We start from the raw sequence: 19,120 nt of genomic DNA, 5'->3' as shown, positions 1-19,120 counted from the left end.
AGGAATCGAAGGGTTAACAAGAAAGGCATGAATCAAGGTTCTTGGCTGGTCCAGGATGCAAAGGGTTCTTAGGACCATATGACTCAGCAATCATATGGTTAGTGACGTCAGAGACCAGCAAAATGATCGAACTAGTAAAAGCAACGACCGATAGAACAACATATATATATATATATATATATATATATATATATATATATATAACGATCCGGATGCTAATCCATTCGTGCGTGCTAAATCGTACCAGTTTCTACCATCTACTAGGTCAGATACATAGATATAGATGTTTTCACACGAGTCTTTCGTTTTCTTAGAATAGAAACGTGAAATTTCGAATGACGCGCGAAGCGTTCAAGATGTTGCGTACTGATAACAATATCATATCACAGAGGTAACAACGATTATCTACGATTTGTCATTTAGATTCTTTAAAGCAGAAATTTGTATTTCCTTTTTAATATGCTTTTCCCAACATAACGTTTGATTACTTTATATTCCCATTTACCGTTTGATATCGCTGTTAATATTAAAACGAGATGTTTCCGATATACATATCCGCAATAATGTACATATATATATATATGTATATATCGAATATGTATATATATATATATCGAACAATTTATTATAGCAGAAATAATTTATCTATGTTGTGTCTTCATTACAGAGGTACCTCTGTACCCATAAAAAATAGAATAAATTTCTTTGTATAATGAATTTCAAGACAGAAAAAATTTCCACCATCCTGTAAGTTTACATTTGTATCGACAAATTTTGAAATTTTCCCGAATAAGAATAAAATATCTTTTCCTGTTTTATTTCGAAAGGGTGAAGAGTCACGTCTTTTAACCTAATTGTTCCTACTGCAGAAACATAATAATCCGACTATCTCTCGTTATCTACGGTTCACATATCTATCACCTCATGTACTAATATCATTAGCTAATGCGGTTATCGCTTTTTTTAATATTTGTAGTTGCATGGTAGATGCGGTTAGTGTTATTTATCAAGAACACACAACGTATAATGCAGATGAACGAAGCACGAATGAACCTATTTTTTGACTGTTTAGAGATAAGAAACATAATACAATCTATCGATTCGATTGAAATAACTACACATAGCGAAGGAGGCAAGCTCCGTTATACCTTATCGAACAGTAAATATCGTAATTCTGTATAATCTTTGAATTAACTCAAATACATAATAGAAAATGAGGCGTATTATGTTTCTATCCTCTTGCGAATAAGCAAACGTAGTGTTAGTTTCATCTTAAATTGATTCGTCATCTGCAAGGCACTTCCGCTATTTACCGCGCAGATATGTATGCGTACGCACGTGTGCGTCGAGCAAAACGAAACGCACCAGGCATTCTGCATTGTTGAAATCCGTCCAGGGAATTGTATATAGTAAACCTACAGTGTACAGGTTATAACATAATCTTTGAATAACATAATTTACACAAAATTTCTTTGCTAGGTATTCCATTAAATTCATTATCTGTAATATAAATGTTTTATTTAGATATTTGTATAAATTAATGTAAACATTGTCATTTACTATTTTAGATGCAATGAATATGCACATCTATCGTATATTATATAATAGACATATCGTATAATGAGGTTTTTATAATAAACATCCGCTTTAAACAGATTAAAAATCTCTCCTGCATAAGACTGCGTATAGATATAAAAAAAAGTATGTACTTTGTAGTGCATTCACATATCTCGTCGAACTTTTAATTAAAATATAATTCTTTAACTAATATATATATATTTCGATATTATCATTGACTATTCAAGATGTAATAAACGTTAGTAAGTTAGATAGTTTCTTCAGAAGGCTGCGTATATGCAAAGGCGAGGAGCAGGCGAGTAACGATGCAAAAGAAGAGAGAAGGAGAAAACGGTGGACAAAAACATTTTTTGAACACAGCTGCGAGTTGCCGCTCTCCACCAGCGAAGGTTTATCATTCTAAGTAGGGGAGGTTTCTCTCTTTATGTTCTCTTTCATGCTCTGTTCTTTATTATCTCTCTCGCATCCTGTCGAGCCTCTCTTACCACCGCTTTAATCCTCGGTTGGGCTGTGTCTATTAGACACAACAAATAATAAAAATTGAACGATTCGCTGTTAAATGATAACCATCGATGCTTTGTTCCACCAGTAACATTATTTACGAATAATAATTTTGAATTGCCATCGTGAACGTAAAAACTCCTTTGCTTAAAGATCTACTTTATCTTCGATCTATTTTTATATTAAATTTGAAAGAAATTTTGTAGATTTCATACTGCATCTGTCACCTGTGAAACTTGCTTCACTTAACAGTCAGAATTCTTGAATTCTTCAAGTCCACGTGATCGAAAAGTGGTCTGATAAAATATAAATTATGAATTTATTCATCGAAATTTATTTTGGCCCCTTTGCCGTTACAATACGCTTGTGCCAACGTTCTTACCAATCCGCGAATCACTTTTTATAGACTAAAGATATAGCCTTCAGACTCAAAACGAGGGGATCCACGAAGCAATAATTTTATTGCCGGGGAAATAAGAAAAGATCACACGGACACATATTAGATAATGAACACGGATCTTTAGCCAAAAATTCACGAACCCCGATGGGGTATGTTAGAGGATATGTGAGCGAGAAAGCATTATCATGGTGCGAAATCAAAGTCGCGTTTCAAAATCGACTAGCAGAAACCAAATTATATTCCAACATGTTTGCCACTATCTTTAATTGGCAGTCGTCGATCATCGAGTTCTAACTTCATTCATTGACTTCATTCAAGCGTCGCTCACCTCCCGCAATGGAAAGTCTTCCAGATCGATCCTTATCTTGGACGCGTTCTCTGCTTTCTTTGAACATTTTCTACCATTCGAATATCCTTCTTCGTGATATGCCTTCATCGCTGTAAATTTCGTTCCAAAGACAAAATTTGACGCGGAGTCTTCGCTCAACGAAATTCAGCACGTTAAAGATCGCCAAGAGCAGCTTTTTTAAATTACAAGACAAGAGGTTACGCGTAAACGAACAATGACAATGACATAAAATTTTCCACGCTGCTACCAATATAAAAAAGAAAGACTTGTGGAAATAAATAAAGCGAGCTGCTAAGATGAATTAGTTCTAGTACATTTTGATCGTATTGTAGAAAGTTAGCAAACGAGAAAAGAATAAGTAATTTAAAACGATTGAAAGAAAGAGGCATAATCTAGAAAACTTGCCTTTTGTTGCAGATTGTGCAAATTCTACTTAAAAGATATAAAGTGATTTTAATATAGCCTCGAAAAATTTGAAAGAGAAGAAATTTTGATTTTGCGGTATCACATTTCACGCGAGAAAACGATAAAAAGATATCTGTATATTCCTTTTCCTATCATCAACCATTTCACAGTTCTTCGTCAACCAGCAGCTATCGATAAATATCTTGTACATATATGCTGAAGACAATATCCTCGACTTAAAATTTATCGCTAATGTTCTACGTTCTGACTTGGGAGAAAAAAAAAAGAAAAGAAAGAAAGAAAGAAAAAAAAGGAAAGAAAAAGACAAAGGAAAAGAAGAAGAAAAGATAAATTTCTTACATATAAGCTTTTCTTGCATCGCCGTGTCGCCTTTCCAAATAACTTAACGTTACGATTATTAAGCAATTTCTAACATTCTGAAATGTTGATTATATGCTGAAAAGATATTTGTATGCAATTGTCTATTTAACTAATTCCTAAATATACAAAGTATGTACTGTTTAAGTAAGCATAAAAGACAGATCGAAGCCAATCATATCGCCCAAGTAACAAGCAGATGCAAAATAACAAAATATATACATAATCGTACGTGTAATTGGTTACGTAAAATTTATTTGAATGAAATATATAGTGCAGCTGCATTTCTCTTTCTCTTTCGTTCTCTCGCAGCATATTGGATTACTATCTTTCGTCAGACACTGTCGCGTCGCCGGGGTTTCAAAAGCAAACCCATAGGGATAGGGGCAGCTGTCGTACCGTACATTCCTGCGTCCCTATCTTCTCCCCGCTCCGCTCTTTTACCCCCGAGTGCTTACAGCTTACAGCCCAATACTTTTCTCCTTCTTTCATTCTCGAATCGTTATTGATTTTCTTTCTCTTCTCTCAAATTCTCTCCAACGCTGTCAAGAATAACGAATGGCGAGAGAAGCTAAGAAGGAAAATCTACGAGCAAAGCCGTACTCGGATTCAACCATTGGTCTCTATCGCTATGTTTACCATGAAACCGACTACGATAAACTTTGAATTTTTTCATATCATCAATTGTGTTTTATCGACTGCTTTTAATAAACGGATCATTTTTATATTTCTACGCTATTATATATATATATATATATATAAATTACATTCAAGCTATTATAGAACATTCTAAATTGACTTGTACAATAATTTAATTTAATTTACATTTAACACGTATAGGCACGGCATCGAACTAAGCATGGTTCTATATAGATGGAAATAATTGTTGCACAAACAAAGTTATTATTCAAACAATCAAAGCTTTCGTTTGTGCCAATTTCAATTTACGATAAAATATGATTTCGTCCTTTCAAAATGATGCTTCAAATTCTACAGAGAATTACTTTCGCGTTTTTTGTTTGTTTAAAAAGTTAAATATTTTGAAATAGACATTTGACTTGAATTGAATTCTTGACATAGACAAAATTGACATTTTTGAAATTGGCTTCTTTTCGTTTGATGTTACAATTTCATCATTTGGTATTAAAATTTACATGTATCAAGTATAGTTTTTAGCAAACGTAGCCAGTGCGAAACATAGGATAAATATTAGTTGCGGTGTAACGGTACGCAGAAACTTTGCGAAAGGATGTTTGCAGAAATGTGCGGTAAATTTATAAGCGTTCGTTTTATGTGGAATTATCCTGACGTTGCAGTTGATACTATCTGTTCACAGAAGGATTAAAGGGTTCCAGCAGTAACGTACACGATCTCTGCTTGTTACTGCGCGAGATAAAATCCTCAGAGATTAGAGTAGGGACTCAATTCGTATCTCCGCCGGAAGTTGTCGACCCTTGGGCCAGGCTGTGTCTCTGGTTATGATCTTTTCTCACTTTTCCTATTGCTTCGGTTGCATAATGTTGATATACGCTATTTACTTTCTTCGAATCATTAAACCGTACGATTAATTCGATAAGCAGTACCAGATATACAGTACAGATATACGGTAACGCTTAAGATATAAAAAAGACAATTGCTCGTCGTTTATTCGTAACGATGAACACCGGATTCTATTTAGCCATTAAACCACACCTTCGCTTCTAACCATATTAATGTTATTGATCTACGTAATTATAGATATATCTTAATTCAGACATTTTTTATTTGATTCGCAATTTCGTAATGTATTCAAATTTGCTATCCTTACGAAGATCGTTGATTAAAGCAACGTTCTTGTTTGCGGGACGCAAGAATTCGTAATTAATCGAATAAAAACTAAAAAATAAGTTTTCCATTATGTATTTAACATTCGATATTTATCCAACAGAAATTTTGTAAACCTAATCGAACCTAAAATACCACCCACATTGTTTTGACATTGTACTTTGAGAAAAGAAGAAAGAAGAAAAGAGAAGGGAGACGAATGTCGTTCGTTCGATGAGAACGAAGATAGTGAATAAGTTATAGAAATGCCGGAAGGATGCACAAAACTGTGTCGTTAGTTTCGATTAAAGAAGCGAGGGTGCCACAGGTGATACTGTGGAAGGAGAAAGGTCGTGGTTGACCAACGCGACGAGAACGACGAGAATATCTGGTGTCGGCCGGAAAAGACATAACCGATGCGAATCGAAAGCCACGTGGTGCACACATGCAATGTGTAGTATGTAAGTATACCTATCCTATCTTCCCTACACCCTATTATCAATTTTAATCATCTATATTTATAACATTTTTCTTTCTGCTTTGATCTTTTCAATTTTCTTTTTTCTTTATATATAAACTTTTCTTTTTATATATATATATATATATATATATGATATATAAACCGAGAAGAATTTATGCATTGTAGGGTCTATTCATAACAATGCTTAACAGTAACGAATTACGATAAGGATTACATGCTGGAAAATTATATCCTACAGATTTATACAGTATCGAGAAATTGAAGAAAATCTAACGTGTGCCAATATTTTTATTTATCGCTATAGTTGCTTCACCTTGAAAACGTTTTAACGCTACGATAATAAAGTTAAACGATAAATCGTAATTTTAAACACTGGTTAACACAGGGAAGCGATATATAACATATTTTCAAAATCAATTTTCGTTCATGTTTGATAAATCGCTTTTTAAAATACTACGATTCTATTTACGAAACATTTACAAAAGAAAATTAAGAGCTTAAATTCCTCGAACAAATGGTTATATTATAAGTGTAAAGCTTCACTGTGACTAACTCGAGTTGCTTACTTAAATGCCTGCAGAATTACAATTTATCACTGGCAGGTGCCGTCTTGTCATATTTTTTCAACGTGATTATGCTGCAGACACCGAGACATCTGTCATCTCGATTTAAGAATCGCTGCAAGTTTTGTAAACCGTCTACATCTTTCAATCGTTTTGCTAACAATCCTCTCGCATCAATTTGTACTGTGTCACAATGTTTTCTTCCAATATTAAGAGATGGTTTATGGATATGAAAAATAGTAAGTATCGATAGAAAAACGTTATAGATGATCAAATAGAATAAATCATATTATTAAGTAAGACAAATTTTTGCAACAACGAAATTTATATAAACGAATTAGAGGTCTATTTAGAAAATTATCTATAATTACCATGACTTTTAGCATTTTCATGACTTTTTAGCATGAAACACAGGCCCGTGCGCAATTTTAGATATTAAAAACAACTGAATTATGAAGGAACTATGTACTTGTTGGCTGAAACCAATCGTTAACTAATTTAGAAAAAGAACTGCTTAAGATTTTTTTTTTTTTTTTTATAGAACTGCTACACTATGTATTTAGTTAATTTGCTTTTAATGTGCAGAATATTGAGTTATAATATATGTAGAATGTTATAAATTTGATATGATCTTGGTTACTAATTTTCATTTGTTAACGGGTCCCGATTGCGTCCAAGTAACGTTGTATTTTAGCTATGTTGTATGTTATCAGGTAACTAAAACATAAATATACTTGTTTTCAAGGAAACTGCTCCTAATTTTGGAGCGCTTTCCATCTTCTTTGCAAAAATACGAGAGCAAGTGTGTTTTTAGTACTAATAATCGGAAAACAGTTTTTCCTAGAGAAACTTTCTATAAAATAAATTTCTCATACACGAGTCATGGTTTTCAAATAACGAAGTACTAAATTGGAAAATAAAAATTTCCAGTTTACAGAATGACTATCTCTCTGTATGCAACAACTAGTTAATATCGAATAAATACTTTTTTTAAACTTGTAGCATCTTTATAAACTTCTTGCCGCATGAGTTTGCGTCAGTGAACCGAAAGCAATCAACTGCAGGTGCCTCCCCATGCAATTTACTGCATTTATCGAGCTCCAGACATGTTCTTTCTTTTTCTTCTTTTTTTTTTCTCTTTTTTTCCGAAATTTGTTCTCGGAAACCCGAAACCACAAGAGAGAGGTCGGCGCCCTATAATTGCTGCTCGCACCAAATTGCAACTCAGATGTGAAGCTGATAAAACGTTATTTTGCCTTCGGCATTGCTTTAACGTTAACTATCTTCCTGGTTGGATTGTAAACGGCGAATCCGTCATCCATAAAAAGTTAGAACACGAATATTCGTAAAATTCGAATTTATTGTGTGCAAACAAAATACGTACATGTAAGAGGATCAATTGTAATTACGTTATTTTAATTACATCAAAAACTAGAAAAAAGAGCAACGAAACACAGGAAGAACACTATCCCCTGGTTACCCCCTAGTTAAAATGATCTACTATCTACTATCTAGCATGTTTTCATTTTTCAGGGATACATTCAAATATTCAAAATTCTTCCTGCCTTTTACTTGTTAAGTAAAGTTCTGCTTTGTAGAGATATAGAAACGGCCTGCTCGATTAATTGTAATACTTTATAATGCCGTATACAGTGTACATGTATCATCTGTTAATAATAAGTTAGATAATCCTAGATTTGAATGCACATTGGATATTCTATCGTACATTTTATTATAGTGGCTCTTGTAGTTACATAATTGTAAGTCAGTGTCTTTGCCACTCCTTGTTTTCTTAAAAAAATTTTCTTTCGCTTTCACTTCTGACAGCAACAAGATACGAACAGTGCCAGGAATTCTTTATCGAAATATTATATATAAACATTTTGAAATTTCGTTGTCGTTGTAACGAGAAACGATTCGTGATGATATTGGTAAAATTTAAGACAGTTCTGAAAATATAATGAAAATAAGTATAAATTTGCAAACATCGTCAAAGTATTCGAACAGTTAATTATTTACTCGTTGTACGCATTACTAAGATATATGACGCTATTTATTCCGTACATATTTGTATTAATTTGTCATTAACTGTATGCTTGCAATAAACGTCATGTAACTTCTATATACAATACATACGTATATTTTTGGATTTCAATTTTCATACTATTCATTTCATTACTATAATCACGATGCATACCCTATCGCATCGGTTCTTAACTGTTCTAACTCTCAACTAATAGAAAAGAAGAGAGAGATCTCTTAAAATTTTTGGGGAACGAGTCATAGCGCGAGCTACTTTGACAGAAATCCGTATTTGAAAACGGCAAAGGGGGTAGATTGGAAACAAGCGTTCAGTCGATAGCTGCCCACGCGATTTAACGCGTTTATCGAGGTACCGAGGCATTCCTGGGACCTTTTTGCGCGGCTCTCGCTCCGCGAATCGTGGGACCAGAGGAGCTCGCCCGTTGCTGCTGCTCGTTATACGCATACCAGCAGCAGCAGCCGCCCTGTGTGCAGCCCTGCGTCACCCCTTAACGCTCACAACTCTACTACATTCTACATTCTGCGTACATACGTACGTATAGGTGCGCCAACACCGAGAAACCTGCTCGAAAGAACAGAAACCGAGATTACAATGCCGATAGCGATCGATCTTTCGACCACACGACTGCCGACCACGGACCTTTCAATGGATCCTTTTTTTTTACTCACCTTTTAATTGGCAGATTTTGCAAAAACGACAACGTTTCTCGATGATTCGATATTTTACAATTATTTTTCGTTAGTTTTTGTTAGTTGATTCTTAACGGCTTGTAGGCTTACGACGATTATATGATTCAGTTTATGGATTTAGCCTTACAATTAGTGTTTTTAAATTCTTTTCTTTTTTTATTTTATTTCGATATAGCTTGATATAACGCTTTTCGAACATAAAGTAAAAAATTCACTGCGGCCAGTGTCAGAAACTTTTGCACGCCACTGTGCAACGCTGTACATACACAGCTAGTGACTAGTTATTATAAAGGGTGACATTTTCCCATCGTAGTTGAACAGAGTTACGTTATCGAATCGTGAATATACATAGAGTGTAAACTTGTCTGCCGTTTTCAAGGAATACTTTGCGGATTCCGCGAATCCCTTTTAACCGTCTAACGTAACTTATCCTTTCTGTAAACGATAGAAGTTTCATTGGGTTGCAGGAACGGTGCGGCGTGTCGGATGGTGCTTACGTCTCGCTTACAAATGTGTATCCTTCTTGAATTTCATGAATGCATAATTATTTCTTTGTATTACTTCTTCGTTATTAGCAACCAAGGAGGTAGGCAAATTTTGTAGGAATTAATTTGTCTGAACTCGGCTCGATGTTATTTACATTACTGATACCAACAACAATTAAATTAGATACCTTCGGCAAAAACGTATCAACTCGGCGACTATATATATCTCTATCTATATAGATGTGGACGGAATTTCTACATACATACTACTTACCATCGAATAAAACAGAATGTTTGCTCGCAACAACGAATAAAAATACTATTAAGCTACTATTAAGTTAAGTAAATCAAAAGATATTGTCTCGTTGTTTAGAAAAAGTTCATCTTTGGTGGAATAAAGCCGACGTATCGGCTAATTAAACTAGATTCGCAAGATCGCGCGTCAACGACAAACGTTAATTAGCGCGGCAGTTACGGTACGAGACTGGTCGCGCAATAACGTTTCTAATTGAAACGGAACGTATATCCAAGGATAAATTACAACGGTTGTCTGAAGAATTTTTACTCGCCACCAAGTGGCAAGTGTCAATGGCCTATATGATCGTAGTAAATAGATGGTGGATATTTATACAAATTCGTATCGTTACAGAGTCAGCTAAAGAGGTGAGATCTATGCTCGCAATCGTTGTTCATTGACATTTTCTATAAATGCGCAAAAACTAAAATGCTCGAAATCCAACCACGATTTCCATCTTGCTCGATTTCGTACAAAGAGGTCTGTTTCCTCGTCCGTTGCCAGACCGCTTTACGCTTCATGAAGCACCGAGAAACGAAGGATACACCTGGCCAGGTGCTCGGTACTACTGGGTCAATATGTGCACGTGATAATGCTGCTGCAGCACCGTTGCACAGCAGCTAAAAATTTCAAAAATATAACCAACGGTTTCAGCCAATTCCCGCAAAGTTTCCTTCACGCTTACAATGGCTACAAGAAGTACTCGTACATCGTTGTATTTATTCAAGTATTTAGCACGTTTATTATAACGCTGATAACTAAACGGTAAAGTGCGAATTTTTATGCAGATTCACATTTTTGAGAATACAATTAAAACAGCAGGACGTCGATAGAAAATTGTTTTATTACAAAACGTTATAGAAAGTATGCACTATACTTTGGATATCCGATGTATATCTTGTAATTGCAGTGCATTCAAAATTCTTTAAATCGTATCGCGCGCAATTTTCTCATCGACACTGTGATCGATTTCGTTTGGGGCGAAAAATGGAAAGACTCGGACAAAATCCGTTAGGTCCGGTTAAAACGCGGTGTCATCGATTAAAATTTCAAAGCACCCACCGGAAAAAGAAACTGGAAGGAAAGTTCCTTGCGACAGGAAACCGGCCGCACCAACTGTTAACTTATACGACCACTCAACGACCCTCGCTAGCCGTTGCTAATTATGGAACAATTCCTTCCTTCCTTCCTTCCTTCCTTTCCCTAGAACTGTGCATTTCGCTCTCGCGCGACTTTAAGGAAACCATTATTTCAAGCCGCTGCATTGCTTACCAACCAGAACGGATCAACCGTCGAGTAAGCAATTATTCGAGTTGCACGTTTTCCTGCAACCATCTAACGTATCTTCGAGGGTGGACAATGAAGCTCCTTGTCCTCTTGAATTCGAGACGAAAGGAAACGAGGGAGAACGAAAGCGAAAGTCGCAACGAGAGAGTCTTTCCACGGTACAGCTTTACACTTTGCTCTCACGATGGTTCGTGTTAAAAAATAACGAATCCTTACGAAAATGAGTGGGGGAGGGGGGAAAGTAACTCTTAAACCCTGCTCTGCACCTTAAACCATGCACGGATTGATGACAATTTCTTACCGCGGAAAGAAATTTCTATGGTATCTTTCGAGATTGTCCGAGGTTGAAGCAAACTGAAACGATATATATGTATATTGATATATAGGGAACAATAATGTTAATCTAACTGTTAGATGAGACCAATTGATTTTATTGTTTCGCGCCGTTTACTAGATTTCAAGAAACAACTTGAAATTTAATTCGGTATCCGGCACGTTTAATGTGTAAGTAACCTATTACCTCTATCTCTACGCCAACGTCGCCAACGTAGAAAATTTTTACGAATCTATCGTGTATGTTAGACGAGACAAGACCGTCGTAATTACGTACGTAGTAGCGTATTAATAAGATTTGAATTTGACTCGCTATGAAATATATAGTAATAACGACAGCTATGTTATCGATAAACAGAAGAATTAATTTAGAAAGCGAAAAATGGCTTAGTAAAGAAAGAAAAGAAAAAAAAGAAGAAAAAAAAAAAGAAGAAAGTTGGCAGGTATGTTGCAAATCCAAAAGAAATATATACATACATACATACATACGTACGTACGTACGTACGAAGCAGGAATGATTAATAAATTTTTTGCAGTGGAATTGAACTTTTGAGGTAAATATTTATACGCCGTATACACTATTGAAAGTGGAAAATTAAAGTGGGAATATTGAAACTTTTATTAATATTTAAATGCGTATTCTGAACCACAGGGGCTGCAAAGTTGGCTGACCCATCGATAGTCCCATTTTATGTACTCGATGGATAGAAACGTTCATTGTTCCAGCTGATCAAAACACAAGTTGTTCGAACAATCGAATTTCTCAAATTAGTGAAGATTTTTTATCGTACAAATACCTTTCCACCGCATCGGACGTATAACTGACAGAAGCGTTCGAGGAAGCGGTTTACAGGCAAAATTTTTAGGCGACGATTTTCGTGGAACGATCTCGGTTAACCACGGGATGGTTTAGCGTGTCGCGTCTCGATGTAACCCTCGTAAAAGACAAAGAAAAGAGCAGCTCGGCTCTTTGTTTTAGCATCGAATACTGTAATATATTCGCATTGTTCTCTGCGGCCGGTTTTTGCCCGAGGGCTAACGGCGGCTTGCCCTCCAAAGGCAAAGATTCGTTGCGTCTTTGATGCAGAAGGAAAAGAGTCTCTCCCCTGTGATATATCGGCCGCTCGACTCACTTTATCGGGGAACATTAAACGACCTCGTGTATATTCGCATGAAAATGTTAACACGCGCTACCCCCAAGAAAGCGAGAATTATATTTATACCCGGGGTTCGCGGTGAGGTCGAGATCGCTTAGAAGAGGGCCGCGGTAGCACCAGTTTCGTGTCAATTATGTAAAATAGATTAGGCTCCGATAGATTAACTTATTACCTCGCGCATCGAATGAAATAAACGTTATTTATTTATTCGCCTGGTATTTTTCAACCGATATCAAAACTTTGGATATATCATCGTCGCAACGCTTGTATCACAACGAAATCTCGTTGCCGACAATAATTATTTGAAAATTACTTCTAACGTAACGTTTCAACACGACGAGTGCTTCCTTCCGGATAATTTTACGTATTTTTGTATATTACGCATGTGCATGCATATATGCGCTCTATGCATTTCTACAACCTTAAATTTCCCATGAACGCACTAGAATTTTCAGTCTATTTAGAATCTAATCAAATCTTTCAAAATAGATATTTCACATTATTTGTCGAAGAATTCATTTTAACCGCAAGTTTCGTTTCAAGCCTCCGCTACCGAAATCGAGTCTCAGAGACTCGGCTGATTCTATCTTTCTTATTCTTTTCCATTCTGTTTACAACTAATTACGAGTAATTACTACTTGTATTTCGTACATATATGTAGCTCGTTCGCCTTACGAAATGATAGTTGATATGTGCGCAATGGAGTCTGTTGCCTGTCAGACGTCGTACGTTGGACTGTACCTCGTTCTCAACTCTTGATACGACAGTACGTATTTTGCAACGGCCAATAAAGGAGGTAGGAGGTAGGAGGTAGGAGGTAGGAGGTAGGAGGTTAGGAGGAGTAGGAGGTATAGAGAAATTAGCGAGACAAATAGCGATAGCGATATTTAATAAGTATATATTAAGAAAATGGAAAGGTCGCAGTGAAATAGTGGCAATCGGGGGAAATCACTGACTGCATAATCACACGCTTTTGAAAAGCGACAAAGCGACAAAGCGACAAAGCGATAAAGCCATAAAGTGAAAAATCTATAAAGAAAGATGTTGCACCTTTTTGTATCGTTAGAAAATCGATCGGTCAGCAAATAAAGTTGCAAGAGAATCTCGTCTGTGAGAATCTTTCACAATGTTAATAATTTCTCGAGGAATTACGTTTATTAGGAAAATGCGTATTTAAAAAGTAATTCGGTAAGGAGAATTTGTCAGAGAAATTAAGAATTTTAGAAATACGAGGTTATTACGATAGTGGGAAAAAGGGCAAGGGGGAGGTATTTCACACCGCGAAGATTTACTAAATTAAAGCGAAGCCAGGACGATGATCGTTCAGAAAGATTGTATGAAATTAATTCGCGGAATGCAATGCTAATTCGTTTAATAAAGAGATTGACGAATACTTTATTATCGCGATGCGTGCAACAAAAGACCTTCGAGTGCCGCATGCCATGCCGAAGAGCTTTTGTTACTCACACCGCGATAACAAAGCGGTCGCCTACTCTCCTTAATCTGCTTAATCTACTACTATCGCGATTTAACGCGAGAAGAAATGCACACCGACGAAAGCTGTAGGTGCAAACGACATTAACGGCAGGTAGTTGCCGTACTACCAGCGCAGCGCAACACCGGTTACAGAGTAGACACACGTTACCATTAATATGCTTGACCATGAATGAAGGGAAACGAGTTCGCGCGTGGCTTGCTTTCCCCTAGAATCAAATCGCCTCAAAGATAATTCAGCAACAAGCAAAAAGAGCCCTGGTTACGTAACATGGAAAATGTGTAAACATCCGGCAATTACTCGAGAATTGCTCGAGAATTACTCGACATAGAAAATAAAAGCAATACTCTGCTGTTCCTTTAAGTTTCATTAAATCTGACGTATAATCTATATATTCTTAAATATTGAAATCTCTTTTATAAAACTATCCCGAAATTCGTGATGTAAAAATACTCGGAAATTATGTTCTTTAAATACATATACAGTGGCTCGTGAAAGTATTTCAACAGTCGATTAACGATACACTGATCGTATGTTTCGAATAAATGTCTGAGAACTTGCATGCGTGTTTTCGGATTGATTTCAAATTTTACTGTTACCATACAATCACGATAGTTGTGCCGCCTCCTCGCGGTTCTAATGAAATTTCAAGTTTTTCGTATAATGCATACAGTATTTTCATAGAAATTTGTCGTGGGTAAGTGTTCGAGCGAATACGTAACATCGTCGACTTTCCTCGGCTATTGTATTCTTTTAATACGCTACTTATCGAAAAACTTTCGTATTCTAGTAATTCGATACACTTAAATTAACGCTAAAGATCGGAGAATTTGCTGCGCCAAAAGCTCGTCATCCGTCGCGAGAGGGTGATTTTTCAGCACTGGAATATATCGTATCTACCGTCACGGTTGACGAGCCAGCGGCATTTCAAAGAAGAAATCACAATAAATCAACGTCAAACGGATGATCTCGCCGACGAAACAATTATGTTGCTTAATTCGAATTTGTTCGTTCGCTCATGTGCAAATCACGTCCACGACATACATACATACGTATATGCATAGGCAAGCTATAGGATTGTTGAACGAAATCCTAAGCTACCGAGTTCCAATCCGTTACCATTCTCTAATTATTCTTCGAAATTCTGCTTGTAAAAGTATAACCTCGGACGGCACAGCAACGACGGAAAAGAGAGAGAGAGAATATAAGCTACCTAATTATAGGTTTAGATACGCCTGACGATATTTCATATCGAACATAATATCTCTTCGCCACATTACAGCCTTCACCTTAATCGAGCTCATCGAATATGACTATATGTATGTACGTTGTTATTATTCAATAAAAGCGAAACTATGATCCGATTATAAATATTTTTATTCTCAGCCCGCGAACAATCGCGTCTTACGACAAATCACAATGTAATTACTACGTACATAATTATCCTACCGATCGTAAGCACGCCAACACTCGTCACGAACATTAAAATTAACAACATGTTAGTTTTACCAAAAGCTCTACAAATTAATAAGAGATTACGAACCTAGCAACGAGATAACACGTAAACGTAATATTATTAAGAAACGTAAAATAATATATGTATTACTTTATCAAGGTGTAACAAACGTATCGAAATATTATATGCTGTACCGAAGCCCTAGATTACACAATGTTAAAAAATAGAATTCAATAACGTAAATTAACGTAAAACAGAGATGTTGCGTTAAATGAACGTTGGTCCTTGATAGATTGCTTGATGATTGTAAATGCCGTTGAATAAATAGACAAAAAGATCGATCGATCACTGATAGAATCACTTACCATCTTCTTATGCAATTCTCTTAGAGACTACATATATATAAGAATATACGTTTCACACTCTAGTAATATGTTAAAATTAACTGCACGATTCATCTTAAGGTATGTAGGTACTTATTCATTTTAGATAATATCACTGTTTCAAGTCGTTAATCTTTCTATAAAAAATTAATCAATTTAGAGACGCAAAGAGCTTTTCGAACGATATATGATATTTCCGCGTCGTTTGACAATTATAATAAATCGATATTAGCCTGTAAGATCAATTTCGCTGCGGTTATGATATTCTACTATCCTTAACTACGATGATCACAAAGGACAAAATCATCGAAAAATTCTTGTATCCGTAGTCTTTTGATCGAGCCTGTTGAAAATAAATAAGTGTCGGGATGCTTTTTAAGCATCGATTAACAATTGGTCCCCCACTCCCTCTGCCTAATGGATAATAATCCAGATTAATTAATCTAGATTAATTCAAATCGATACAGCAGCAAATTTTTATCAAAATAATATTTCTTCGAGACTCGAAGAAATTTTATTTAATGATAAGAATACAATAACGAATACTCGTTGAAAGGCTGTTACTCGAGTATCTAGAGATACTGTACGGTAAGAGGGAAGAATATGACTCCGGTTGATGTAAAACATATATGTATTTCTTTCTTTACAGGGATCGAATACGATCCGCAGAAAGAAACTTTGTATATCGTCTAAATACGCAACGTTCGCGTTCTAGAAGATGCGTGAACGTCGTACCCGTAGCACTTTTTCTCACGTTCGTGCAAACAGGCACAAGCAGGTTAATGAACCAGTTGTTTAACTGAATTTCTTATCTTATATATTATTATGTAGCGTGAAATTTATCACGAATTGTCGACTACGATAGAATTTCATCTAAAAAGAAAGAATATAATCTTATATAAAATCTAATTTTGCATACGATTGTACAAAATGAGATAAAATAATTCAAGTTACACTTATATTTATTTATCTTTGCCTATTATTTATCCTGCATTTGATAAGACAACATCCTAGCATTTTGAATAGAAAACTGAGTAATCTTATGCCATTCCGTAATGAAAAGTTATTTCACGATACATAACCGGAGAATATTAATCAATATTAAGAAGAAGAGAATATTAATAATATTAAGAAGAATTCACTTACCTTGACGAAAGAGTGGAATTTTACTTTGCTGGGAGAAACAGGTGGACTGCTAGGTGATAGTTGATTTCCTGGTACTTGCAGAAGATTCTGTACCTCTAACAAGTATCCTTTCCTGGCGTATCTGCTCCTAGGACTGCTTTGAATATCTCCTTCTATCTTTGACTTTTTAATTAATTTTAGATTTTCCTTGGCATTCTGTCTGAGTATTACATGGATCAGTCTTCTGGTATTGGCCCTAGAATCGTTTATACAGATTCTCTTCCATGTTTTCGACACCATACTGATTGAACAAAGATCCTGCGGTCCAAGGAAGGATAATATTTTAGACACTATCCTCCAATGATTGCTTTTGTCTCCAAGGAGCGCCAATATATCCACTGTTTCTCTTCCTGTGTAATCTGGAGTAGCTCTCACTCTAGACCTGTATCTTGAAATTATTGGTGTATACCCGCCAGAATGAGGAGTAATAGACACATAACCACTGTCGTTAACACTGTCGTGCCAACTGCGATTGCTCGAGTTTATCGTGATGCAAGGTGTCTCGCAGATACTTATGTTTTCCATTTCATCCATCTTCGTGCCTTTCCGGACGATATATTCCCATTTCTCACTTGTCACTTCAACATGATGTTATTTCAACATGACATTGCATGAAAAGTGTTCAAAACCATGTGACAAATAGCAATTCGCCAGAAATGTATCACCAGAAATATTAATCTTCACTGTGTAAGGATTCGAAGTAAGATTCGCGGCAAACATGCGCACGCGGACACCGACTCTCCCTCTGCGTGTTCCTGCGCTGCAAGCACTACGAAACTTTGAAGTCTGTTTATCCGTTGTCCCACCGTAGCTCCCTTGGCAATTGCCCGACCAATCGGCTAACCTGACTCATCCCGCCATTCGTTGCCAAGCGCTACCATTGGCTCGAAATTCTTGGCCGCGTTACTGATGCTGTTACCTCTAGCGGCTGCTGCTGGACTTACTGAATTCTGTTGCTGGGGAGACCTCTTTGATTTCTGATTTCTCTTTCACAGCGCGTGCGCATACAAAAATTCCTTCAATTTTACCAATTTCGATATTTTTTCATTTTCTCCTCGTCCTTTCTTTCTTTCCTTTAAATTAATGCTTATTATAGGAAGACACGGGAAGCCACTTAATTATTTTTTAATATTATGACCGACTATAAAATCATTATACGACTTAAGTTATATATCACATTACTTTAATTGTATCCACTAGATGGAACATAGGAGAAATTACTAGTATACATATTAAACAAAATTCTGTTTAACTTTTCTACAATAACTTTGTTAATGTAGCAGTAATTACAGTAAAATAATGTATTTTAATTTCGAATTAAATATACGTAAAATATGTACATACGTACGTATATTGGCATGTGTGTTTAATGTAAATGTATCGAGTAACGAATAACTGTGTAACTATTGATTCTCATATATGTATACCATTAATATCCTATCAAGTATAATAATTTATCGATATTTTAGAAAGAAATATATATCTTATTATCAACATTGACATTTTTTATATTTTTCTAATAAAAAACTTTTAATTTAACTTGTATATCCAATATATATAGTTGGTTAAAAGTTTACTTAATTTCAATTTCAATTTCTCAGTCCTTTATAATTTTACTCTTAATATTATTATTTCACATAATGCTACCGTACCGGTAATATTTACTTGTGAAGCATCTTATTAAATGTACTGTAATATACAAGTATAATTTTCATTTTCAAAATGAGAAAAACGTATTTTCTTCATGCGTATGATTGATATAACGGATATTTTTTAATATGGGGATATTTCTTGAAAGTTAGAAGATTCGTTTGACGTACATACGTACGATATTTCATTTGTACAATACATAG

At 35.6% G+C, this 19,120-nt stretch overlaps 1 protein-coding gene across 1 annotated transcript in view; it reads right to left on the bottom strand.

Moving 5' to 3' along the window:
- Nucleotides 1–18,158, bottom strand: part of LOC100741274 (F-box only protein 43-like) — a 47,576-nt gene extending 29,418 nt beyond the window's left edge. Inside the window, exon 1 of the mRNA XM_024370893.2 lies at nucleotides 17,229–18,158. Coding sequence (XP_024226661.1) covers nucleotides 17,229–17,801 — 573 coding nt within the window. The 5' untranslated portion in view covers nucleotides 17,802–18,158. The remainder of the gene's footprint in view (nucleotides 1–17,228) is intronic.
- Nucleotides 18,159–19,120: the final 962 nt, after the last annotated feature.

Source organism: Bombus impatiens, unplaced genomic scaffold, assembly GCF_000188095.3.
Source record: "Bombus impatiens unplaced genomic scaffold, BIMP_2.2 scf_1055, whole genome shotgun sequence".
Taxonomy (NCBI): Eukaryota; Metazoa; Arthropoda; class Insecta; order Hymenoptera; family Apidae; genus Bombus; species Bombus impatiens.
This window is presented reverse-complemented; position numbering and strand designations above follow the sequence as displayed.